The 25,883-nt window shown below is 43.7% G+C and overlaps 1 protein-coding gene across 5 annotated transcripts; it reads left to right on the top strand.

Moving 5' to 3' along the window:
• The first annotated feature begins 13,256 nt into the window (after positions 1-13,256).
• On the top strand, positions 13,257-17,456 carry LOC134862444 (uncharacterized). Of its 5 annotated transcripts, XM_063880385.1 has the most exons (5): positions 13,257-14,349; positions 15,101-15,160; positions 15,296-15,684; positions 15,983-16,126; positions 16,751-17,456. In XM_063880385.1, the coding sequence occupies exons 1-3, from the start codon at positions 13,681-13,683 to the stop codon at positions 15,644-15,646; spliced, it is 1,080 nt and encodes a 359-aa protein (XP_063736455.1). In that variant the 5' UTR covers positions 13,257-13,680; the 3' UTR covers positions 15,647-15,684; positions 15,983-16,126; positions 16,751-17,456. The 5 variants fall into 5 exon arrangements, with proteins under 5 accessions (XP_063736455.1, XP_063736453.1, XP_063736454.1 ...); XM_063880383.1 differs by having other exon boundaries at positions 15,101-15,684; XM_063880384.1 differs by having other exon boundaries at positions 15,101-15,684; positions 16,216-17,456.
• The last annotated feature ends 8,427 nt before the right edge of the window (positions 17,457-25,883 follow it).

Below are 25,883 nucleotides of genomic sequence, written 5' to 3'. Positions count from 1 at the left end.
AGATTTGGAGGTGCTGATCCTCATCCCAGCCGCTTCACACTCGGCCAGGAACCGATCCAGTGAGTGCTGAAGGTCACAGACCGATGAAGCCATTAGGACCACATCATCTGCAAAAAGCAGTGGCGCAATCCTTAGCCCACCGAACTGCAGACCCCCTCCCCCACGACCACGCCTCGAAATCCTGTCCATGAATATCACAAACAGGATTGGTGACAAAGCGCAGCCCTGGCGGAGGCCAGCCCGGACACAGCTCTCGCTTTGAGAGTACAGAGATTGGATGGCCCTGAGTAGAGACCCCCTCACCCCATACTCCCGCAGCACCTCCCACAGTATCTCCCTGGGAACCCGGTCATATGCCTTCTCCAAATCCACAAAGCACATGTAGACCGGATGAGCGTACTCCCAGGCCCCCTCCAGGATCCTTGCGAGAGTGAAAAGCTGGTCCGTCGTTCCACGACCAGGACGAAAACCGCATTGTTCCTCTTCAATCTGAGGTTCGACAATCGGCCGGACCCTCCTTTCCAGCACCTTAGAGTAAACTTTCCCGGGGAGGCTGAGTAATGTGATGCCTCTGTAATTGGCACACACCCTCTAATCCCCCTTTTTAAAAAGAGGAACCATCACCCCGGTCTGCCACTCCTTTGGTACTGTTTCCAAACCCTTCCTCCGAGGGTTACCGCCCCTTGAGGCACCTAAGACTTTGAGACCACAGTTTCGGCAATGGAGGCTTTGAACACCACCCACTCTGGTTCAATGTCCCCAGCCTCCACAGGGATGCCTGAAAAGCTCCGCCTGAGGTGTGAGTTGAAGGCCTCCTGGACTTGGGACTCCTCCAGACGTTCCCAGTTCACCCGCACTACACGTTTGGGCTTACCAGGTCTGTCCAGAGGCTTCCCCTGCCACTCAACCCAACTCACCACCAGAAGGTGATCAGTTGACAACTCCGCCCCTCTCTTCACCCGAGTGTCCAAAACATGCGGCCTCAGGTCCGATGATACGATAACAAAATCGATCACGGACCTCCTGCCTACAGTGTTCTGGTACCACGTACACTTATGAGCATCCTTATGTTCGAACATGGTGTTTGTTATGGCCAATCCATGACTAGCACAGAAGTCCATTAAAAAACACCACTCCGGTTCAGATCAGGGGGGCCGTTCCTCCCAATCACACCCCTCCAAGTGTCTCCATCATTGCCCACGTGTGCGTTGAAGTCTCCAAGCAAGAATAAGGAGTCCCTTTCAGGAGCCCCATACAGGACTTCTTTCAGAGTCTCCAAGAAGACCGAATACTCTGAACTGCTGTTTGGTGCATAAGCACACACAACAGTCAGAGTTTTCCCCCCCATAACCTGCAGGCATAGGGAGGCGACCCTCTCGTCCACTGGGGTAAACTCCAACAAAGCGGCACTCAACCGGGGGCTTGTGAGTATCCCCACACCCGCTCGGCGCCTCACACCTTGGGCAACTCCGGGGAGAAGAATAGAGTCCAACCCCTATCCAGAGGTAAGGTTCCAGAGCCGACGCTGTGCGTAGAGGCGAGCCCCACTAGATCCAACTGGTAATGCTCCACCTCCCGCACAAGCTCCGGCTTCTTCCCCCCCAGAGAGGTGACAGTCCACGACCCCAAAGCCAGCTTCTGTCGCCTGAGTCTGGTCCGTCGAGACCCTCTGCTTTCACTGCCACCCTTCTGGCAGCGCACCCGACCCCATCGCTGTTTCCCGTAGGTGGTGGGCCCGCGGGACGGGGAAGCGGAGGTGTTGCCCACGTTGCTTTTTCGGGCTGTGCCCAGCCGGGCTCCATGGCAAGCCCGGCCACCAGAGGCTCGCTGACGAGTCCTCCTTCTGGGCCTGGCTCCACAAGGGGACCCGGGCTTCCTCCGGGCCGGGTATCCTCGCTTTCACGTGTTTTTCATGAGGTCTTTTGAACTAATCTTAGTCTGGCCCCTTACCTGAGACCAATTTGCCATGGGAGACCCTACCAGGAACACAAGGTTCCAGACAACACAGCCCCCAGGTTCATCGGGGCACACAAACCTCTCCACCACGATAAGGTGCTGGTTCTCGGAAAGGTTCTCCTGTAAAGATTATATTGCGAGGCAAATAGATTGTACAATACATGTTGAAATAGCAACAAAATAAGTGCATTTGATCAGCTGACCACACTTTGTTTGATGTGCAACTTCAAACAAATGATGGTCCTATTAGGCCACAAGACTATTCAGTGTGCAGATCTTTTTTTTCACAATACAAGTGTAGTTTCTCAATTAATTGTATTGTCTGTCCTGTCAGTCTGTCAGTGCTCAGACCATACGCCGCACACTGTATCAAATTGGTCTGCATTGCTGTCGTCCAAGAAAGAAGCCTCTTCTAAAGAAGATGTACAAGAAAGCCTGCAAACAGTTTGCTGAATACAAGCAGACCAAGATCATGGATTACTGGAACCATGTTCTGTAGTCTGATGAGACCATGATACACTTATTTGGTTCAGATGGTGTCAAGCGTGTGTGGCAGCAACCAGGTGAGGAGTACGAAGACAAGTGTGTCTTGCCTACAGTCAAGCATAGTGGTGGGAGTGTCATGGTTTGGGGCTGCATGGGTGCTGCCGGCTGTGGGGAGCTACAGTTCATTGAGGGAACCATAAGATGACCACTGCCTTGCTAAAGAGACTGAGGGTAAAGGTGATGGATTGGCCAAGCATGTCCCAGACTTAAACCCTATTGAGCGTCTGTGGGGCATCCTCAAACTGAAGGTGGAGGAGCGCAAAGTCTCTTACATCCACCAGCTCCTCCGTGGAGGAGTGGACGAGGATTCCAGTGGCAACCTGTGAAGCTCTAGTGAACTCTATGCCCAAGAGAGTTAAGGCAGTTCTGGAAAATAATGGTGGCCACACAATATATTGACACTTTGGGCACAATTTGGCCATTTTCACTTAGGGGTGTACTCACTTTTGTTGCCAGCGGTTTAGACAATAATGGCTGTGTGTTGCGTTATTTTGAGGGCACAGCAAATTTACACTGTTATACAAGCTGTACACTGACTACTTTCCATTGTATCAAAGTGTCATATCTTCAGTGCTGTCCCATGAAAAGATATAATAACATATTTACAAAAATTTGAGTTTTTTTGAGATACTATACACACTCAATATTGAGGTGTCCGGGTTTAGCGAGCCACAGACTGCAAGCAGGTACTGTCTTTCATTTCCACCCAGAGCCTCGACATGTGACATCAAACAATATTTATACTTTGTGAAAGAGAAAAGGGTCAGTCCCTTATGACATATTAAATGTATATTTTTGAGTGTGGTGCATGTTGGTTTCTTGTTGGAGGACAGCCAGAGTCCTCCCCTCTTGGATCCATGAGTTCCGGGTCCGCAGCCTGTTATCTAATCCTTCTCAACTCTTTGCCATAACTCTCCTGTCATTTGTGAAGCACCCAGGGGTCTCTCTTGACTAACTTCTACTATCCCTCTCTTGGGCCTCTCCTCATCCTCTCACAAAGGAATGTGCAGTTAATATTTTCTGTGGACAGAGAAGCAAAATGCTTTCTCTGTTTTTAGCTCACCTTTAACTCTGTCATGAAGCTCACTTCTCTTCATAGTTTGAAACCCTCTCTGGTAGCATTTATACATAAACATTTCTTTATGAGCAAGTAATAATAATTCAATAAAATCCTACACAAGAGAATTAACATAACTGAAGAGCAAGTGTGTTATTTAGGAGTTGCGTTTGTGTCTTCAGGAGCTTTAGATATATTTTTACATACAAGTGTTTGTTTTTTTAATTGAGCTGTGTACTAGAATCAGATTATCAATGAACAGTTCTTCAACATTAAAATATTTGTTTTTATTTGGATAATTTGTAACTGTCAAAAATTAATGTAGAATCATGCTGTTTGGTTGTCTCACTGCAATAATCCCTTTTACAATGTTTTTTTTACAGACAATATCTTGAGACAAAGGTTAGCAATTCTTTCACTATATATAACTCACCCCAATAACTAGCAGGCAGATGAGTGTCAGGCTCCCAGCTAGTGGCTAGCTGCCTTGATAAACATACTTAATTAAATCCCTACAGAAACATGAAAACCACCAGGCTGTTGGTCTTGGTTAGCCGTCACTGTTCCAACAAGCATCAACTCGTGTGACGACAAACTAAACCCATTACTTACAGAATTAGATGGGGGGGAATCGACCTAGCATATAGGCTAACACACTTGCTGCTAGGTAAACATGGTCTGCATTTCACATTCTAACGCCTTTGCATTGTTTTACGAACATCAAAACAATACCTATAGATTTATAACTCCCCTTTTGTTCTGCTATTTGGAATATGTTTCCCCCGGGACCCTTCTGGCTCGTAGAAACTCCGTTATTTCCTTCATTGTTCCGTAGTGCATTAGTCTCTCACTGCAGTTGGGCCACTACAGAAACCCGTACTTCTGACTTTTTTCTCAGAACCAAACAAATATATATATTTTTTCACATCCCCCCCAAAAATTGTTTTCTTGTGGCCCTAATCCTCTTCCGTAAATCTTTAAACAATGAAGAAACGATAAAAATGATCGAATATCCCTGTAGAAAAGGCTCCAAAGTTGTGTTGATGTTCAGTACTTTCAGTTGTTGGGTGTAGATCAGTGTTTCTCAAACTTTTTCAGACCAAGGACCACTTAACCAATAAAAAAATACTCACGGACCACCTAACTCCCCCAATGTCCCAAAACAAGTTTCAAGATTCAAGAAGCTTTATTAATCCCGAGGGAAATTGAGGTGCAACAGTTCAATACAAAGAAGGAAGGAGAAATATACACTAAATATAACTAAATATACACCAAATATAACTAAATATAAACTAGAATAAATACAATAGGCCTGCTTACAACTCCAACAGTATATTACAAATTACAGCCTAATAATAACAGCTTTATGTGATCTTCTCTATATCGCTCGTTCACACATTAAATCAACAACACAAATACAACTACGGATTCTACAAGCATTTCGTTCACATGCGATTTAAACGGTAAATGCTGATAGATTTTACACATCATATGAAACATAGACTACATGTATTTACTGAGTTTATGTCGTTTTAGTACGACACAAACTTCTGCTGTGGATTTTCAAAAATAAAATACAGTAAAACTATGGTTGCAGGCCCAAGTTTAACAAGAATTTAACAATAAAAACAAGGTAATTATTTACACTGTTACATTTACAAATAGCATTGTTTACTCACTCATACACTGCGTGTCTCTGCTGCTACCTAATGGGAGGAATGGTGCTGCTTGTGCTGAGACATCAGTGAAACAATGTCTGGATCCAAACTGGAGAGTTTTAGTCTCATATCACAGTCCACATTGATCCTGTTACGCTGCTTTGTTTTCAGACCAACAAGTGTAGAAAAACCAACTTCACAGTTGTAGGTGGTTGGAAACGGCATCAACAGTTTCAGAGCAGCGTCAGCCAGCTCTGTCTGGGTGCTCAGGCTGGACGTGGACCCAAAAGTCCGTCAAGCTTTTCTCTCTGAAAGTCGTCCTCAGTGTCCCATCGGATGCGATGTCCACAAGGCTGTCAACCTGTCTTGATGCGAGCTTGGAACTGACGTGTTCGATGTGCGTTTTGTCCCCAAATGGATTCCTGATCCACTCATAGCCTGCATCTAGTTCTGGGAAATATCTTCCCAGCTGAAAGTGAAGGCCTTGCAGATGTTCCTTGAAGGCTGCAACTGTGCCGCCGTCCAGCTCTTCATCTGCAGCGAGGAGAAAATCCACAAGCGTCGGAAAACAGTCAAACTCCTGGCGATCCAGACGGACACACCACAATTCCATCTTGAGGCGTGCGGCTTTAATTTTATCCTGTACATTGAAGGCGGTGACGGCTTTTCCCTGCAGCGCTAAGTTCAAAGCATTGAGTGCGCTAAAGACATCGACCAGGTATGCCAATTTTGAGAGCCACTGGAAATCATGCAGTCTGTCATACAGTTCATCAGTATGATGCAAGAATAACATCACCTCATCTCGCAGTTCAAATAGACGGGTGAGAATTTTCCCACGCAACAGCCAGCGAACTTCAGTATGGAAAAGCAGTTTTGTGTGTTCACTTCCCATTTCATCACACAGAGCTTTAAAAAGACGTGTGTTCAGTGCTTTGGTTTTTATTGTATTAACAATTTTCACAGACTCGTCCAGTACTGATTTGAGGCATGGTGGCATTTTTTTCACAGCCAGCTGTTCTCTGTGAATGTAACAGTGTGTTGCTGTGGCGCAAGGTGCAACTGCGCGTACGCGCGCTGCCAGTCCCTTGTGTTTCCCAGTCATTGCAGTTGCACCATCTGTGCAAATACCAACACATCGTGTCCAGTCGATATTATTCTGCGGATGAAATCGTTGACTGAGTCAAAAATGGCTTCCCCTGTGGTGTTGGTCGGCAGGGAATGACAAAACAGAAATTCATTCTGCACACCGCATAAATGTACCTTACAAAACACAGCAGATTTGCCTCATTCACAATATCAGTTGACTCGTCCAGTTGCAGTGTGAAAAACTGGCTTTGGCGTAAACGTGTGTGTGAGCGGGATGGCTCAGGTAAAAGGCAAGAGACGGAAGCGTTCGGGGTTGGGCAAAAACAACAGCGTTTATTCCTCAAGAAATGTGCACACAACAGCCAGCTCCGCGGTACTTTTAGGACGGGCAAGGCCAGGACGGGGTGTGTCGTCTTCCCAGGACCCAGCCTACTGCAAGACAGACCAGAACCAGGTTACCAACATGCTTTATATTAAATGCCTGATTACCTGATTCCGATCAGCTGTCTGGTCTCCGGCCGAGCCACTCCCCTCACCCCAGCAGCCGGCGCTCTAACCACACCCGGCTGCCACAGTGTAATCAGCTGATCTTTCACATTTTCGGCCATGGCTGTTATTCGCCGTTGGACAGTATCATTGGAGAGGGGGACCCTGTTAATTTCGTCGCTTGCTTTCTCCCCAAACAATAGCCATAACCTTGGCAGCTGGTTTGACTAAATTCTCACCTATGGAATGAGGTTTCCCTGTTTTTGCGATGAGAAGGGATACCCTGTATGATGCCTCTGTAGCCTTCGCATTTTCCCCCGTCGCAAAAAAATGTGAGGGCGCCTTCGCCATGTGTTTTTTAAGTTCATCACGTTTTCTCTCAAACAATGCTCAAGGTTTCCCGATGTAATCCTTGTGTTTGCTCTCAAAATGACGCTTGAGCTTGGCGGGTTTCATAGCCTCGTTAACCAACGACTCGTAGCACAAAACACAGTGTGGATTGGGATCCTCTTCATCTCCAGTCCAGAAAAATCCGAATTTTATGTAGTCGCTGTGATATTTTCTCTTCACTTTAGCGCTGGACTTTCCGCGATCAAGCCGAGTTTCACAGCTTTCAGCCGGGTGGTGGTTAGAAGGCGAACCGCTCTCCTGGGACTCAGTAACGCACACAAAATCACTTGTCGCTGCGGCTGAACCACTTGTAGTTGCTGGATCTCCTGCATCAGGACGATGCACCTTGACTGTCACGTCAGATTTGTCATTTAATTTTCTTTTAACTGACCCTGTCTTTAGCCATCGATCCATCTTGTCAGTTGACAGCTCAAATTGACCGCGCAAATCATTTATGACGTAAGATCATAACCTACGTAGCTACGAACCTACGTAGCTACGCTACACTTCATACTAGTCATTTTAAGACAGTTTGAGAAACACTTTAAACTTATAATATATTAATTTCAAATGTGACATTTTACCAAAATACTCATGGACCACTAGGGGTCACTCACGGACCACCAGTGGTCCGCGGACCACTCTTTGAGAAAGACCGGTGTAGATGATGAGGGGAGGAGGGGGTAGCTCACGTGTGAAGAGTTTATCGCCGGCCACTAGAGGGCAGTGTCACTGCTGTCGCTGCCCGGTTATGCCGTGCTCTGACACGGTAGTGCCGAGCGACCATTTTAGTTCAATCATTGTAGCTACATTCACTCCGCCTCGAGTTGAGACGTTCGTGCACTCATTCATGTAAGACTGTTTCCACTATTATATTATACTGTTATACTACTATACTATGTTTCGTGGTATATATTTGTGTTGATTAAATTGCATGGGTGTAATACTTTGTCAGCTTATCTTGCTGCATTACTCTGTTTCAGGGTGTCGTCATCCTTGTCAATAAATTACCGAAACTGACACTGAGGAGTGTGTTTCTTCAACGTGTTTTGTGTGACGTGCACTAGGTCAGACGGTGGCCATTACAAGTAGTTGGGGGAAGGTTTTGTTGTGTTAGTGTGCGTAAATGACGGTGAGTGTTGTCCACAGTACTGTTTATGTTGTTCCTTAATAATTATTATTAAGGTGTTAAGCTGTAGTTCATGTGGATGAATGTTTGTGAGGTTACGTGTGAGATATTTAGTGTTTACCGCTAAGTTTTAGACGTATTGTTTCGCTAACCCAATTACCGGAAGTAGCATGTCTGTGGCGTGTCAGAATAAGAGCATCGGCTGCCTCTATGTTTATTGTTTAAGTATGTGTAGTTAACTTTGTATTCAGGTATTGTGTTCATTTCTCTTGTAGGAAGACCACACATATACAAACATCCAAACCATTAAAAGACATAATAAAGAAGGTCAAGCATCATCTCAGCTCCTCATTTCTGGACACTGGACCTTTGGCCTTAAAGGAATACTCCGGAGTAGATTCACCCTAGGTTAATTTGAACCGTGACATCCAGCCAAGTAGCGCACCCGAAGTTTTTCCAATCTTGTCCGAACATCAGCCGAGTTACGGAGTTCTCCCGAATAGCTTAGTACACGCGCTAACGGAACCTCGACCTATCTCCAAAATTACCACACTACAATCACCTGTTATGACACCAAACTTCTGCAGTAGTATAAATGTGGTCTGTACTCACAAAACGATGCATTTCGAAGTTTGTACATAGTCCAGGAGTGTATTAGTATCAACACAAGCCGAATAGCTTCTAATCTGCTAAAACTGCGTCGACGTCACTGGGCTATTCCCAGATCAAGGAAGTGACGTCGACGCAGTTTTAGCAGATTAGAAGCTATTCGGCTTGTGTTGATACTAATACACTCCTGGACTATGTACAAACTTCGAAATGCATCGTTTTGTGAGTACAGACCACATTTATACTACTGCAGAAGTTTGGTGTCATAACAGGTGATTGTAGTGTGGTAATTTTGGAGATAGGTCGAGGTTCCGTTAGCGCGTGTACTAAGCTATTCGGGAGAACTCCGTAACTCGGCTGATGTTCGGACAAGATTGGAAAAACTTCGGGTGCGCTACTTGGCTGGATGTCACGGTTCAAATTAACCTAGGGTGAATCTACTCCGGAGTATTCCTTTAAGTGGTGTTCTGGCCGACACACCGGGGTGAACCTAGTGATAAACTTGAGAACTAGTGCCAACACTGAGTTACCTTTAACTCTCCACTACAATCCCTTACTTTTCAGATTAATACAACATGATCTCAAAGAACATCATATAAAAATATATGCAGGGATTTGGTATCAATACTTGTTGTGGAAATTGTTCTTAGTATTGTCAAATGTACATAGAAAAGCTGTGTATTCTCTGAATGCCCTCAGTGTGTAGTTTGTAATTGTAAAGTTTCATTTTTTTGTGATCCTAGAGCTCCCACCTCTTTTATACCACAAGGTCATGTTAAAAAAGTTGTCTACCTAAGTTGAAATGGCTACTATAAAGACTAATTGAATAGTCTCAGCTATCCAGTATATTTAGGCATCCCAACATGCAGAAATATTCTAATACACAGTTAGGTTTAAGACAAAAGAAAACTGCATGTGATAAGCTTACATTGGGCATGTCTGTAAAGGAGTCACTCCATACCCTTGGGAATATGGCAGTGCCAGTTTTTCCCTTGCAAGAATTTACATTGGAAGTTCGGAACAATATTTGGCTGCCTTTCCAGACAAGAGGCCATAGGTTATGTAGTTTTCTAAGAGCTGAACCTGCTACAGCTTCTGGAAAACAACATGTCCCTCAGAGGACGCTGATTTCCCAAGGGAGTTTAAGAGGTTTAATGAGATGCAAACTGTGGCTGCCACTAGAGGTCAAAAGCCCAAGCCAAGCTTCTATTTTATAGAACAAGTTTATTGTTAGACCAATATCCTTCATTATGGTGAAAAGCTATCATTACTTATTGATAAATCAGCAGACTGACATAGGCATTTTCTTTCTCTATGTTACAATTGGAAGGGAATTTGCATTCGTTTTTGAGGCTTGCGTTGGCAGCGTCTGCCTGCCTTTTTGCCTGTATTGGGAATATCAACAGTTAACATGGTGGGGTTTATTTCATCCATGTTTCATCCAGATTAACATCTTTTCCATGACCACAGAATACGTTTTTCGACATGACTGTTTAACAAATGAGAAGCTACTCACTGCATCAGTTAGGGTTAGATAACTTGTTGCCAGCTGAAACATTATCACCCATGCAGTAATTATCCAATGGGAGGCTCTTACCTACAGTGGGGCAAAAAAGTATTTAGTCAGCCACCAATTGTGCAAGTTCTCCCATTTAAAAAGATGAGAGAGGCCTGTAATTTTTATCATAGGTATACCTCAACTATGAGAGACAGAATGAGAAAAAAAAATCCAGGAAATCACATTGAAGGATTTTTAATGAATTAATTGGTAAATTCCTCGGTAAAATAAGTATTTGGTCACCTACAAACAAGCAAGATTTCTGGCTCTCACAGACCTGTAACTTCTTCTTTAAGAGGCTCCTCTGTCCTCCACTCGTTACCTGTATTAATGGTACCTTTTTGAACTCGTTATCAGTATAAAAGACACCTGTCCACAACCTCAAACAGTCATACTCCAAACTCCACTATGGCCAAGACCAAAGAGCTGTCAAAGGAGACCAGAGACAAAATTGTAGACCTGCACCAGGCTGGGAAAACTGAATCTGCAATAGGTAAGCAGCTTGGTGTGAAGAAATCAACTGTGGGAGCATTTATTAGAAAATGGAAGACATACAAGACCACTGCTAATCTCCCTCGATCTGGGGCTCCACGCAAGATCTCACCCCGTGGGGTCAAAATGATCACAAGAACGGTGAGCAAAAATCCCAGAACCACACGGGGGGACCTAGTGAATGACCTGCAGAGAGCTGGGACCAAAGTAACAGAGGCTACCATCAGTAACACACTACGCCGCCAGGGACTTAAATCCTGCAGTTCCAGACGTGTCCCCCTGCTTAAGCCAGTACATGTCCAGGCCCGTCTGAAGTTTGCTAGAAGGCATTTGGAAGATCCAGAAGAGGATTGGGAGAATGTCATATGGTCAGATGAAACCAAAATAGAACTTTTTGGTAAAAACTCAACTCGTCGTGTTTGGAGGAGAAAGAATGCAGAGTTGCATCCAAAGAACACCATACCTACTGTGAAGCATGGGGGTGGAAACATCATTCTTTGGGGCTGTTTTTCTGCAAAGGGACCAGGACGACTGATCCGTGTAAAGGAAAGAATGAATGGGGCCATGTATCGTGAGATTTTGAGTGAAAACCTCCTTCCATCAGCAAGGGCACTGAAGATGATGCATGGCTGTGTCTTTCAGCATGACAATGATCCCAAACACACCGCCAGGGCAACGAAGGAGTGGCTTCGTAAGAAGCATTTCAAGGTCCTGGAGTGGCCTAGCCAGTCTCCAGATCTCAACCCCATAGAAAACCTTTGGAGGGAGTTGAAAGTCTGTGTTGCCCAGCGACAGCCCCAAAACATCACTGCTTTAGAGGAGATCTGCATGGAGGAATGGGCCAAAATACCAGCAACAGTGTGAAAACCTTGTGAAGACTTACAGAAAACGTTTGACCTCTGTCATTGCCAACAAAGGGTGTATAACAAAGTATTGAGATGAACTTTTGTTATTGACCAAATACTTATTTTCCACAATAATTTGAAATCAATTCTTTAAAAATCCTACAATGTGATTTTCTGGATTTTATTTTCTCATTTTGTCTCTCATAGTTGAGGTATACCTATGATAAAAAATTACAGGCCTCTCTCATCTTTTCAAATGGGAGAACTTGCACAATTGGTGGCTGACTAAATACTTTTTTGCCCCACTGTATTTGCTTAGTTAAATCCAGGTGGTGACCTTTGTGGAGGATATTCCACACAAATCAACCTCGTTGGTAAGAAATGAACAGATATAGTAGTTTAAAGCAAAGTTGTATTATTTAATAAAGTCAACAAAAGTCAAAGCATTTAACAGAGTTAATCTATTTCAGCTGAAAGGACAGTCCTGCACCAACCAAGTTCGTACAAGATCTGACAACCTTACAACAGAAAACACAAGCATTTTATACAATTAAAACAGGAACAGAGGAAGGTCTAAGCTATGGACATTTACATTACAGGATACTAAACCAAAAGGGAGAGGGAAAAGGGGGAGCTAAATCAAAGGACAACAGGCAGACTGCATACAATAAAGACATTAACATCACAGAGAGACAGCCAGTTGTCTCTCTCTCAGGAAATGGATATTTTCTTAGCTGATGTGGATTCAAACTGTGGGAAAGTCTAACATGGTAATTTACAAGACTGAAACAAAGGAAACAAAAGGTCTCAGAGAGACAGACAGTTGTGTGTCTCAGGAAATGGATATTTTCTTAGCAAGATGTAGATTCAAATTGTGGGAAGTCTAAGAGGCCAGATCTTAGATGGTGGAGACTGTTAAGAATATTCATTGTTTGAGGACCAAGATTTGGTCTTAAATAGACCAAGAAGCTTCTCTGTAAAGTATAACAATATTTATTAACATAATGGCACAGTAAGTCCACAAGGGAAACACAGCTGCGGTCCTCCCCCACGCAAACTGATCCACAGTCCATGTTTAAGCAGTTCGCTACTACCAGCAGCATGGAGACGAGGCCTCGATCTTCTGTTTACATCACGCATTTCTACTCTCTGGTCCTTCCGGTCTCGTCTTCTCTCATTGGTTGGCAGTGGGGGCCAGATCCTGTTTGCCCCTTCTCGTCACATGGGCATATCCTTTCTTCTATTGGCTGATGTCGACAGAGGCGGGTCCATGGCACGTTCTGCTTAGCCCTCTTATGAAGTCACTGCTGCCATCAATTGATGTAGTCATGTTGCTTTCCCTTATGATATTCTATTATGCAATTCTTCTGAGGTTTATCAGTTATTAAACACGTAATAGTATTATTGTAGCATCAATGAGTGAGAGATACAGGGTGTCCGCAGGGTCTTAAAAAGTCTAAAAAAGTCTAAAATTACACATTTTCAATTTAAGGCCTAAAAAAGTCTAAAATATAGAGATATTTCGCAGTGTAAGTCTAAAATTGGGTTTGAGTAATTTAAGACCTACGTTTCAATGCAAAATATCGACAAAGGATTATTTTTTTGTTTGTTTGTTTTGTTTTTACGTCCTTTTCCACGCCGTTCTGTTTTTTTCTTTTTCTGTTATGGTGGCAGTTATGGTCCGTGTAGTTCTACATGACATGTGCTGTTAGTGGAACGTACAATAATAAAACTACAGATGTGAAACGGAAATGTACTGTCGTCACAGGATGCAGCAGCAAGTATTTTGATTCTCTGTGTGCGAGCAAGGCGGGAATAGTTACGAAGTAGGATAACGTCCGAATGGCAGGAGAAAGTTAAAAAAAAGGATGGGTAAATGTAAATTCAACGACAATTGGCTCTCAATAGGGCAATTTGCAGACTGGCTGAAACGCGTTCCCGCTGATGACAGTGAGGCATACTGCACGTTTTGCAAAAGAACTCTTAAACTCGGGACCCTGGGCATCAAGGCACTGGAGTCTCACACAAAATCCAGCAAACACCAGGAGTCGGCAAATGCAGCACGCAATTCCCATGGAATTGCCCAGTTCTGTTCAGTAGCAAGCAGCACGTCGTCAATAAATAATACGGGTAATATTCGTGATCTATTGGGCTCCACTGATACAATGAAGGCAGAAGTTCTGTGGGCGCTTAACACAGTGGCTAAACACCAGTCATGCAGATCCAATGACGGCATCGGAGAGCTTTTCCAAGCGATGTTCCCCGACTCCACAGTTGCCAAAACATTCCAATGCGGGAGAGACAAGACGTCGTACATACTCCGATTTGGAGTGGCAGAGTTCGTCAAAAAAGAGCTTATCTCAAAGGTGACCGGGCCCTTCGTCATTATGTTTGACGAAAGTCTTAACCACGCAACAAAGAGGAAGCAACTGGACCTTCACGTAAGGTACTGGGATGACGGCCAGGTACAGTCCCGGTACCTGGGCTCACAATTTATGGGCCATGCCACAGCAAACGACTTGCTGAAGGAGATCAAAGTAAGTGCTTTTTTTGTATTATTTTTATCCACTGATTGGTCGTAAAAATGTCACTCTTGATTAAAATTAATAGAAGTACTTTTGGCCAATCGCTGCGTTTCTTACATCTGGAGTAACATCTTGTTACGGGGTAGCCAGCTGTCACACCGGGTTTATCGTAACGCAACATTGCCCCCAGCACCGGTTGTTGCATAACAACAACATGGCCCCAGATGTCGGTTGCTGCGTAACGCAGCATAGTTGATTTGTCATTGTTGGGGATGTATGTTATTCGTCGGTCTCTGCATTACGGCAGGGATCATACAACTTCCGTGTTGCGGTAGTTTTATGATCCCAAACGTAATGCAAAGACCGACGAACGATTTCATCTCCTGTTATGAAAAGGGAATCCATTTAAAATCGGAAGGTGTGTGGCTGCGCGTCTGATCCGCATATACAGTTGTCTCTGTCACCATGTCCAAAACGTTTCTTAGTGAAAATATTTTTGATCATTGGGAGATTTGGTTTATTCATTTTCTGAAGTAGTGCTCTGCAATTGCTGTGTGAGAGAATGAATGAGGACATCTGTGTATTAAATTGCCTTCTCTTAATCATAATTTGTACATGCCTCCTTTTCATTGCCCAACCTTTACATTCTGCTCCCATTACTTATTTGTATGCTAGCTGCACATAACTATTGCCTGTGTGTGTGATTTTGTTGTTTAAATATATGCTAATTTAATTGACTGGTTGATTTGTTTCCTTCCCTTAGGAATGTGCGGGCCACCTGGACCTCAGCAAGCTGATTTCGATCTCAATGGATGGTCCAAATGTAAATTTTAAGTTCTTTGAGCTGTTCCAGGCGGAATATGCTGACCTGTACGCTGGTTCTCAGCTCATATCTGTTGGTAGCTGCGGGTTACACACCGTACACAATGCCTTTAAAACAGGCTTCTCATCGTGGCAGGTGGACAAGATCCTCAGGGCCTTGCACACATTGTTGCATAATGTTCCCGCAAGACGAGAGGACTACGAGAAGACCACCAGGTCTACCCGCTTCCCGTTGGCATGGTGTGGGCACCGATGGCTGGAAAACTTGCCTGTCGTGATACGAGCGTTGGATATCTGGTCATCTATGCTGGTGTACACCAATGCTGTGAGGAGAAAGGAGCTTCCAAATCCTGGCACTGGAAGCTTTGCTGTAATCGAAGAAGCCCAGAAAGATCCCCTGACTCTACCTAAGCTGCAGTTTTTCAGGAGCATCGCCCAGCTATTTGATCCGTTTTTAAGGAAGTACCAGACTGAGGAGCCGCGGTGATGCCTTACCTAGGCAAAGATCTGGCAGAGTTGATCAAGGTAATGCCTTTTCTAATGAGCAGAACATTATTTAGGAAACTGTCATGAAATGGATGTATGGATTTTATGATTGCATTATATTGATTTTGAGAGTTTTGGTGTGGTTATGATGCCAGCCCACCCACCCACCCCATTACACCGCCAGCTCAAAAGTAAAGCATTATGTAGTCCTGTAATTAAACAAATACAGTTGTGAACAAAGACACATTCACAGCAAATCTACAACAGTCAAAATGGTACACAGTATTTTGCAAAGTAATTATGTAATTGAAATGTTTCTTTTGTTATCGTCCAACAGAGTCTGATGCGTCGTTTCGTGAAACGAGAGGTTCTGCAGGACATCACCACAGCCCAGCTTACCAAACTGGACATAGGTGACAAGAATATCTTGATGCCGGTGCACTGTGTTGATATTGGCTTGGGTGCTGAGGAGGCCCTCAAGGTACTAATAGCTTAATGTCAAAGATTATCAGGGGGAAGCCCATGTGTACAGCATTTTTGCTTACATTCCTTTCGCATTTCTCTGTACAGAACAGCAAAAGTTCAGACCTCAGGATTCTTGAATTTAAAAGGGACTGCATGCAAGGATTCTCAAGCATGGTGAAGAAAGTACAGGAGAAGAGTCCTCTTAAGTACAGTACCGTTAGGCAGATGGATTGTCTAGACCCCACAGTGATGAGCAGTGATCCAGACGGCTGCAAGGCAAAGATGAAGGGACTTGTGCAGACATTTCTGCTCAACAGGCAGCTGGCAGGAGGAGTTTGTGCTGGTACTAGGAGTTCTAGAAAGGGCTGAGGAAAATTATGCGTGCCACTTTCAGATAATCTTGTATATTATATTTAGCATCTGCATTTAGCAACTGATCAGTATTTATTGTATGTCAAAATATGATCACAATATATTTGAGTGTAGATCTCTTAAGTTAGGTTACTCCAGCAAATCATTTCCATGCACCCGTTTTGTGTGGTTTAAAGACTGTACCCCCACAGAGCTGTAAGGAAAGCCACAATGGTGATGACTAAATGGAAGCCATAAGTAAATTTATTTTTACATCTTTTTGTCTCAGGGGACACCATTCTCCAACAGTTCGATGCTGCGTTGTCTGTGGAGTGCAGGCATGAAGATTTCATCTCCTTCAAGCCAAGGCAAAAGAGGCTAGATGGCTTCCTTCATAGCTTCATCGGCAAGGCATACCCAGATCTTTGGGCGTTTTGCAAGACCCTTTTACTGCTTTCTCATGGTCAGGCGTCTGTAGAGAGAGGCTTCTCAGTGAACGAGACGGAGAATATGCAAGAAGAAACATTGGTCGCACACAGGCTTGTTTACGACTACGTTGCAATACATGGGGGCGTTACCAAGGTTCCACTTACTCCTGACCTAATGAAATCTGTCATGGCTGCCAGGTCACGGTACCGTGTGCATTTGGACGAACAGAGGAAGAAGAAGGAGACAGAGACACAAGGGAAGAAAAGGGCACACGCGGAGGAGCAGTTACAAGACCTGAAAGTCAAGAGGGACAGTCTACATAAAGTTACTGAGAGCCTGGGCAAAGAGGCAGATGAGTTGGCAGAGCAAGCAGAGGGCAAGGCTGGGAGCAAAATGGCACATCTGATTTCAAAATCAAATGCTCTGAGGAGGGCTGCCAAAGACAAGCTCTCCCAGCTTAAGGTTCTGGGGGATGAAATTGCCACCAAAAGTGCAGAGCTTAAAAGCATGTAAATAATGTAAATAATATGTTTGTTTCATTGACAATAAATGTAAATTGACGGCAATCTGGCTTTGTTATTTCTTTTTTTTTAATACTTCGTGAAGGTCTTAAATTTAACCCATGATGGTCTAAAAAAGGTCTAAAAAAGTCTAAAATTGCACTTGTTAAAACCTGCAGACACCCTGGAGATAGAGGCGGTGTGTTGAGTATTTAACTCCACGTATCATTCTCCTTCTACTCATATATGATAGAATATAAGCAACGCTACCTGAGGCTAAAAGTCTGGTCCGTCGGGACACAGGGAATTATATCATTGAATGTTCCGTTTCAATATATTGATTATTCTTACAAGACCAGGCCGAGGGCGATTGATGGTCATTTTGTGCTTCTTCCATCTTCTAATAATCAAACCAGTGGTCTCTTTCTCACCAAGCTGCTTGCTGGGGGTCTTGTCTTCTATTCCAGCCTTGTGCAGGTCTACAATCTTGTCCCTGATGTCCTTAGACATTAGTTCCAGCATGATCACAAGATGTCTTTGGTCTTCCCATTGTGAAGAGGTAGTAATCTGATTTATTGACTGTGGACGGGTGTCTTTTATCCAGGTAAAGAGTTGATATTAGGAGTACTTTTGTAGTGGAGAGTTAAAGGTAACTCAGTGTATGCACTAGTTCTCTAGCTTATCACTAGGTTCACCCCGCTGTGTCGGCAAGAACACCACTTATGGCCAAAGGTCCAGTGTCCAGAAATGAGGAGCTGAGATGATGCTTGACCTTCTTTATTATGTCTCTTAATGGTTTGGGTGTAGGTATATGTGTGGTCTTCCTACAAGAGAAATTAACACAATACATGAATATAAAGTTAACCATACATACATAAATAGTAAACATAGAGGCAGCCGATGCTCTTATTCTGACACGCCACAGACATGCTACTTCCGGTAATTGGGTTAGCGAAACAATACGTCTAAAACTTAGCGGTAAACACTAAATATCTCACACGTAACCTCACAAACATTCATCCACATGAACTACAGCTTAACACCTTAATAATACTTATTAAGGAGCAACATAACAAACAATACTGTGGACAACACTCACCGTCATTTACGCACACTACCACAACACGGCACGCCGAAATCGTCCCGCAACTACTTGTAATGGCCACCTTCTGACCTAGTGCACTTCACACAAACACGTGAGCTAGCCCCTCCTCCCCTCATCATCTACACCATACAACTGAAAGTACTGAACATCAACACAACTTTGGAGCCTTTTCTTCAACTTTCTTAAAGCGAGAGGACTTATTTAACCGGTCCTTGGGAGCCATCATTTGTGTTAGTTGCAAGGGGATCAAATACTTATTTCCCTTGATTAAATGCAAATCAATGTAGCCTATATCTTTTTTTTAATGTACATTTCTGGATTTTTTAAAATGTTATATTCTGTCTCTTACTGTTAAAATAAACCCACCATAAAAATTACAGACTGTTCATTTCTTTGTAAGTGGTTAAACTAACTAAATTGACAGGGGATACTTATTTCCTCCACTGTATATATATATATATATTTCTCGCCTTCACTGTTCACAGAGCCACAGTGGTGGCCGGGGCAGATATAAAAGTGCCTGACGTTCATTGATAAGGTGGGTAAGGGTTATCGTGGTTCTTGGTGGGTATGTGCCAACCAGGAACCACGATAACCCTTACCCACCAAAATATATGACGTCATATTGGGTTTCAAGCACAATTAACTCTTTTTTTAGACAGGAGTTTAAATATTTGGATAAGGAGAAAAAGAGAGAATATTTTTAGCTGAAACTTTTCGAATTTGTTAACACACTGGGGACAAATAATAATGTATAAAAGACATGAAAGGTATATATATTGCACAATCGGTGACCTTTATTTGCAAACATGAACTAGATGAAGAGGGGGAAAGACTAAGGAGAAGGAAGGAGCAGCTTGAAATGAGTGAAGAAAGTGCAGCACACTGTATGATGTATTACAAGCTTGGAGCATTCTAAGTGGATGAGGTTAAATAACAAAGTGTTGGGATGAAATTAACTCCTATATGGAAAAGGATGAAAAAGCTGTCTATTATGCCAAGGACAATTAAAGTAATTCACAGATGTTGATATAACAAAATGCCTTGAATGCAACTGTTGGGTAAGAAAATAAGGATCAAACAATACATTGGGCATTCTGACAAAGCAAAATCAAATAACAACAATGCCTCTCATCTTGGCCAAAACGTGTTCCAAGTTTTTAATGTTGATTCACTAAAATATCATGCATATATAAAGGCTTTTGAGAACGGTGTTGAGACAAACATACAGCTATAGTGACTGATACATTGTTCATACAATACCATGTTCACCTGTGTGAAGTGTGTATGTGAGAGAGGGTTGCTTCTCAGCAACTTTATTTTCGACCTTAAGTAGCTATAACCCTAAATCACTTATTTGTATATATTGTTCTGAAACAGTACCTTGGGTATTTACATATATTCCAAACTGTAATTACTTGTAAACTTATATTGCAAAAAGTATACGTTGCTAACTTATAATGTAAACAGTACACATTATTTAGATTTTGTAAACTATGTACACTGACTTCTATTCTATATATGTACATCTATATAAATATTGTATATTCAATAGAGAAACCAGTGATGGGGACGAGACCACCTATATCGAGTCCGAGTCAAGACCAAGATTTTAAAGTGTTGAGTCTGAGTCAAGACCAAGACTTTTGGATTTTGGGGTGGTCGAGACCGAGTCAAGACCGAGTCTTTGGAGGGTCGAGACCGAGTCGAGACCGAGACCTACAAAAACAAGTCAATTTCCAAGACCATGGGTCTAAATAGGAAATTGGCAAGAAAAACGCTTTCACTTACACTTTAATTAGCTAAAATACTGTTGTGGCCTACATGAATGTACAGGGTAGGTTTTTTAATAACACAAATTTGAGAATCATTATCATGAGACATGCAGGCCTAGTTGCTGAGTTATGTGAGGAAATATATAACTCTTGCCATTTTCAGCTCAGCAAAGTACCATGACCTAGTAACTGTAACGTTAACTGTGGTAAAAAAAAAAAAAACCTCCTGTTGTAATGTTACTTAGCTTCAATGCTAATAATAACTAGCAAAGGACCCCACTACACCATGTCCTTACTGCAAGTTCGTCAAGATGCATTGTGGCTGTGCACATTGAAAACATTTGATCTTTGTTCCCAATAGAAACGTTTTCTGTGTTGCTAAGCTGTGTTGTGCCTTGCTCAGCTAACATTAACGTTAGCTAGCTCGTCAGCTCCATCAATGGCATCCGTTGCATAGCTTAGCTAGATAACTTTCAAAACAAACACATTTCCTGAGATAGATATAACTTAAACCACCAGTAAATGCAGGTTGTACTTTAAATTTAAGAGGAAAAAAAAAACGCTGCGAGGGCTTTGCTCGGTAGTCTAGAGTTAAGTAGTTCTAACTTAGAAATAAGTACAGTGAGAGGTTTCCAGCATGTACTCTTGAAGCATGACTTTATTGAAGTGCCTTCTTTACAACCTCCCAAGCCTAACCACCAGGGGGTAACGTCACATCCTGTGTCCTATAAATCCATTAACACTACATAACCCTTTCTAAGATCAGTTGTACTGATATATGACTAAAGATTACACTAACACCACTGTACTGTATCAGACTATATCTGTTCCAGGTCTCAAGTATTCCTGTGGAATTATTAAACAAACGATATCTTATGAACAATAAGGATATGAACATTAACTGGCAAGACTGAACTAAGAAGGTGGGGTGGACAGCTCAATCCTCCTACTGAGTGTGGGGGTTTATTCTGCCCCGTAGAAATCACTCAGTCTTCCCAGGGGTACCTGCTATTTAGCCACAAAGTCCTTCAGATACCCACCGGCGTAGAGACGATGTGATTTCGGTTGCGGCACAGGATCCCTCTGGGAGTGTCTATGATGTATGATTTTGCTGCTTCCACCTGTCTTATCACTGTCCCCTTCTCCTTTGTGTCCTTTACCTAGACATGGTCGCCTGGTGTCAGTCTTGTGAGATGTTGAGCTCTGTGTCTTTTGTTAAAGTTCCAGCTCAATCTCTGTCTCTTCCTCTGCTCCTCCTCTTTGAGTTTGGTTATGTCAGTCCAGCCTGGGTTCAGAGATGACAGAGTGACCGGAACCGTTGTTCTGAGCTGCCGGCCCATAGACAGTGTTGCTGGACTGTACCCATTGGCGAGTGGGGTGGCTCTGTAAGCCATGAGGGCCAGATACGGGTCTTTTTCTTTCTGGAGGAGGCCTTTAACTGTCCGCACTGCGCATTCCGCCTCTCCATTGCTCTGAGCGTATCTGGGGCTGGATGTATGTGTGTGTGAACCCCCACCGTGTTGCGAACTTGGTGAAGCATTCAGACGCAAACTGGGGTCCATTGTCTGTCATGACCTCAGACGGTATGCCATGCCTGGTAAAGATAGACTTGCAATGTTCCACTATTGCTAATGAAGTTGTTGATGTGAGTTTAGCTACCTCAATGAAACGGAAAAAGTAAAAGTAATCTACCACCACTGAAACAAGTCAGGACCCACCTTTGCCAATGGTCTGTCCGGGAACTCTGTAGGAAGCACTGGCTCTCTGGGGTTGACTCTTTCTTTTGCACATGTGTCGCAGCACTCAACCACTTTCTGAAGCTGTGTACACAGTCCCGGCCACCAGACAGATTGTTTGGCTCTTTTACGACACTTTGCAATACCTTGGTGTCCTGCGTGCAGTTTCTGAAGGATGTCTGTCTGTAGCAGCTTGGGAATAACTACCCTACATCCTTTTAGTAGTAAGCGGTTCTTCACTGATAGCTCTTCCCTACAAGTGCGTATGGTAGGTAAGCGCTGTCTATTATGGATCTGTCTAGCCAGCCCTCATTACAGTAACTGTTCACTAGGCTCAGTACAGTTCCCTTATTTCTTGTAGCCTCCTTTCTGTAGCTGGGAGGGTTGACATGACCATGTTTACATACAGGTTGACTTCCTCTTCCAGCTCCGACTGCCTTCTGTCTCTCGACGGTGCCCTTGACAGCACATCTGCTGTGGCCAACTTCTTGCCGGCCACATGAGAGATGGAGTAGCAGAAAGCCATCTGTCTCATTTTGAGTCTCTGAATGCGTGGCGGGAGCTCATCCAGGCTCTTGGAGCCTAGTAACGGAACCAGAGGCTTGTGGTCCGTTTCCACGTGGAACGTGATGCCCACCAGGAAGTCTGAGAAACGCTCGCATGCCCATGTGATTGCTAAGGCCTCTTTCTCAATCTGGGCGTACCTTTTCTCAGTGTCTGTGAGTGCTCTGGAGCTATATGCGACTGGCTTGAGGTGGCCCTCCTACTGTCTCTGCCTCTGGAGTAGCACGGCTCCCAGTCCAAAATATGACACGTCAGCTGAAAAGACCGTCTCCGCTTTTACGTTGTAGAGCGCCAGCCCTGGTGGTGAGCTCAGCTCCTCTTTGATGTTGTTGAATGCTCTTTGTTGATCGTGCCCCCTCTGAAACATGTTTTGCTTCTTCAACAGGTCCCGGAGTGGCTGTGTCTTTTCTGCTAGATGAGGTAAGTACTTTCCCAGGTGATTCACCATTCCGAGGAATCGTCTCACTCCACTACGTCCTCAGGCTCCTCCATGTCTGTTACTGCCCTCACTTTGTTAGGATCTGCTGTCACGCCGGCTGCATCTATGATATGTCCGAGAAATTTGACATGGCTTTTTGAGAATTCACATTTCTCACCTCTCAGCGTGACGCTTTGTTCTAACCTGCAATTTCTGCTGTCTTCCTTTGCCTATGTCAAACTTGTGTTTTGTTTGAACACTGTCCACGTCTGTGGCCTCTGCCTTGAAGTTACTCTTCAACAGGTCCTGTTGCTTTTTCACTCGTTTGCTCTGACGCGCGCGGGTAACAGCTCTCTCCAGCTTCAGCTCCGAATCCAACTGAAGTTGTTCCGACAGCCTCTTATTACGCAAGCCTACAACAAGTCTGTCCCGGACCATTTCGTCATGCAGCTGCCCATAGCCGCAGTGCTCTGACAAGCAGTGGAGTGTAGTGATAAAACTGTCCACAGTCTCTCCTTGTACCTGTTGTCTCTGGTTGAATTTGGCTCGCTCAAAAATAACATTTCTCCTCACCACAAAATGTCCCTCTAGCTTCTCTTTGACAGTGATGTACACGCTTGCTTCCTCCTCCGTCATACGAAGTGAAGTCACAATATCTTCCGCCTCATCCCCCATAGTTTAGATCAAAGTGTTCACCTGATTTTTCTCTGGCTGTAGCCCTAGACCCGATGCAATCCGGAACCTCTCAAACCTTCGAATCCACTTGGGCCACTCTTCTGGCTTTGTGAAATCAAACTTGGGTGGTGGGGGAATCTGGAATCGCTCCATTTTTTCCCTCTCTGCTCGACTGCCGCGAACGTTAGCTAACCTTCAAGCTAAAAAAAAAACGGACTAAAATTTACGTGAGTTCTCTCCAGTTAATTTGGCAAAACGAAATCTCATGTTTACCCGAATTGAGTAACTGAAGTCTTCTGACACCATGTAGAGTTAAGTAGTTCTATCTTAGAAATAAGTACGGAGAGAAGTTTCCAGCGTGTACTCTTGAAGCATGACTTTATTGAAGTGCCTTCTTTACGGGGTGCAACCTCTATTCCGACATGCACCCTATTACGAAATGCCCCTATTACAACACAATTTAAGTACCGCCATTCCAACAGTTTAGTACGGCCATTCCGACAGTATACCCAGGCGCGTCGGGGCATCGTCTTTCTTTCATTTTTGTTTGTGTGTCTTTTTAACATATACTTTTTTAACATATCATCACCTTCTTAAACTAATGGCCTAAGTCATATTTTGGAGAAAATGTTTTTTTTGCCTAAATCATCTCTTCTTGATGCTGGCCTTCTCTGGTAAAATCGCCTACATCCTTATTGAAAATATAGTGCTGTTCCTACCCTGGTAGTATAATGGCCTATGTCAAGAGTGTGACTTAGGCAATATATCAAAAAAAGAAATAATGGCTTAAGTCGCATTGTCTTGTGACTTAGGCAATTTTACAAGCTTTACAAAATGGCGGATGCTTCAAGAAGAAAGAAAAGCTACCAGATAAATGAAGTTATTTCCATGGTTCAGTGCTCATCCCCTGTTGGTAAGTGATAATGTGTACTATACCATAGGCTAGGCTATAAATGTTGTGTAGTTACAGAATAAATCTTAAAGTGTGCAAAGTTCTTTTTTCTTCTACACTTGGTATCCCTGAAATAACCATTACACACTGGCTGAACAAAGACACCATTGACCATGACAAACAAGTGGCAGACCCGCCAACTATATCTGGACCTAAGAGTGGCAAAAATGCAAAGCTGGAAACTGCTGTCACAGATTTCCTTAAGGACTGGTTGAAGGATCTGCCAACCATTGATTCGCACTATTGCAGAAGCACAGCGACCTACAAAGACAAGAAGTTCCTTCACCCAGGCACACCATCTCCCAACTACATCGGGAATATCAACAGGCAGCTCAAACTGCTGAGGTGAAAGCAGTTAGGATCCAGCAATTCACACATGTGTTCTATGAAGGAAAGTATTCCATTTTCATTCTACGAAAAGATCAGTGTGATGTTTGTGTGTCATTCAAGCAAGGAAATATCAGTAAGGACGAATATGAGGCACATGTGAACCAGAAGGATGAAGCGAGGCAAGAGAAATCCGGCGACAAGGATTCAGCAAACAATGAGAAGTCCGTTTGGACAATGGACTTGCAAGTCGTGCTGCTGTGTCCAAAAACCCAAGCCAGCAGCCTGTATTACAAAACGAAGCTGCAGGTCCATAACTTTACCCTCTTTGACTAGAAATCAAAGGAAGGGTACTGCTATATTTGGGATGAGTCGGAGGGGGACCTCAGAAGCGAGGTATTTGCACACCTTCAATATCGTCATTTTGAAGGTGTGATCAAAGACAATCCAGAAATCAAGGAGATAGTAGTGTGGAGCGATGGTTGCGGTTATCAGAACCGTAATGCAAATGTGGCGAATGCGTTTCCCGAGCTTGTCAGGAATTATAGGGTACTAATAACACAGAAGTACCTTGTTACAGGTCACACACAAATGGAATGTGACAGCATGCATAGTACCATTGAACGCAAAATGAGAACGGATATCATCATCCCGAGAGACTACATGATCATACTCCAGATTGCAAGAATAAGACCCTCACCCTACCATGTGAAGATGGTCAAGCATGATGAGTTCCTTCAAATGAAAGGCTCTCACTTGTTAAGCATCAGACCAGGCAAAAAAGTTGGAGATCCAACTGTAAATAATTTGCCGGCTCTTCAGTTTAGCAGTGATGGCAAGGTCCATTACAAGCTATCCTTCTCGGAGAACTCTGTGTGGGAAGCACACAGAGGTTTCAGGTGCCAAATAGGGCAATTGCATGGATTAGAATGTTTCCACAC

This window comes from Eleginops maclovinus, chromosome 3 (assembly GCF_036324505.1).
Source record: "Eleginops maclovinus isolate JMC-PN-2008 ecotype Puerto Natales chromosome 3, JC_Emac_rtc_rv5, whole genome shotgun sequence".
NCBI classification, from domain to species: Eukaryota; Metazoa; Chordata; class Actinopteri; order Perciformes; family Eleginopidae; genus Eleginops; species Eleginops maclovinus.
This window is presented reverse-complemented; position numbering and strand designations above follow the sequence as displayed.

Coding starts and splice junctions, on each gene's coding strand:
- LOC134862444 (XM_063880383.1), top strand. CDS start 13,681: ATGGGTAAATGTAAATTCAACGACAATTGGCTCTCAATAGGGCAATTT. Junction 14,350..15,100: donor ACTTGCTGAAGGAGATCAAA/GTAAGTGCTTTT, acceptor TCCTTCCCTTAG/GAATGTGCGGGCCACCTGGA.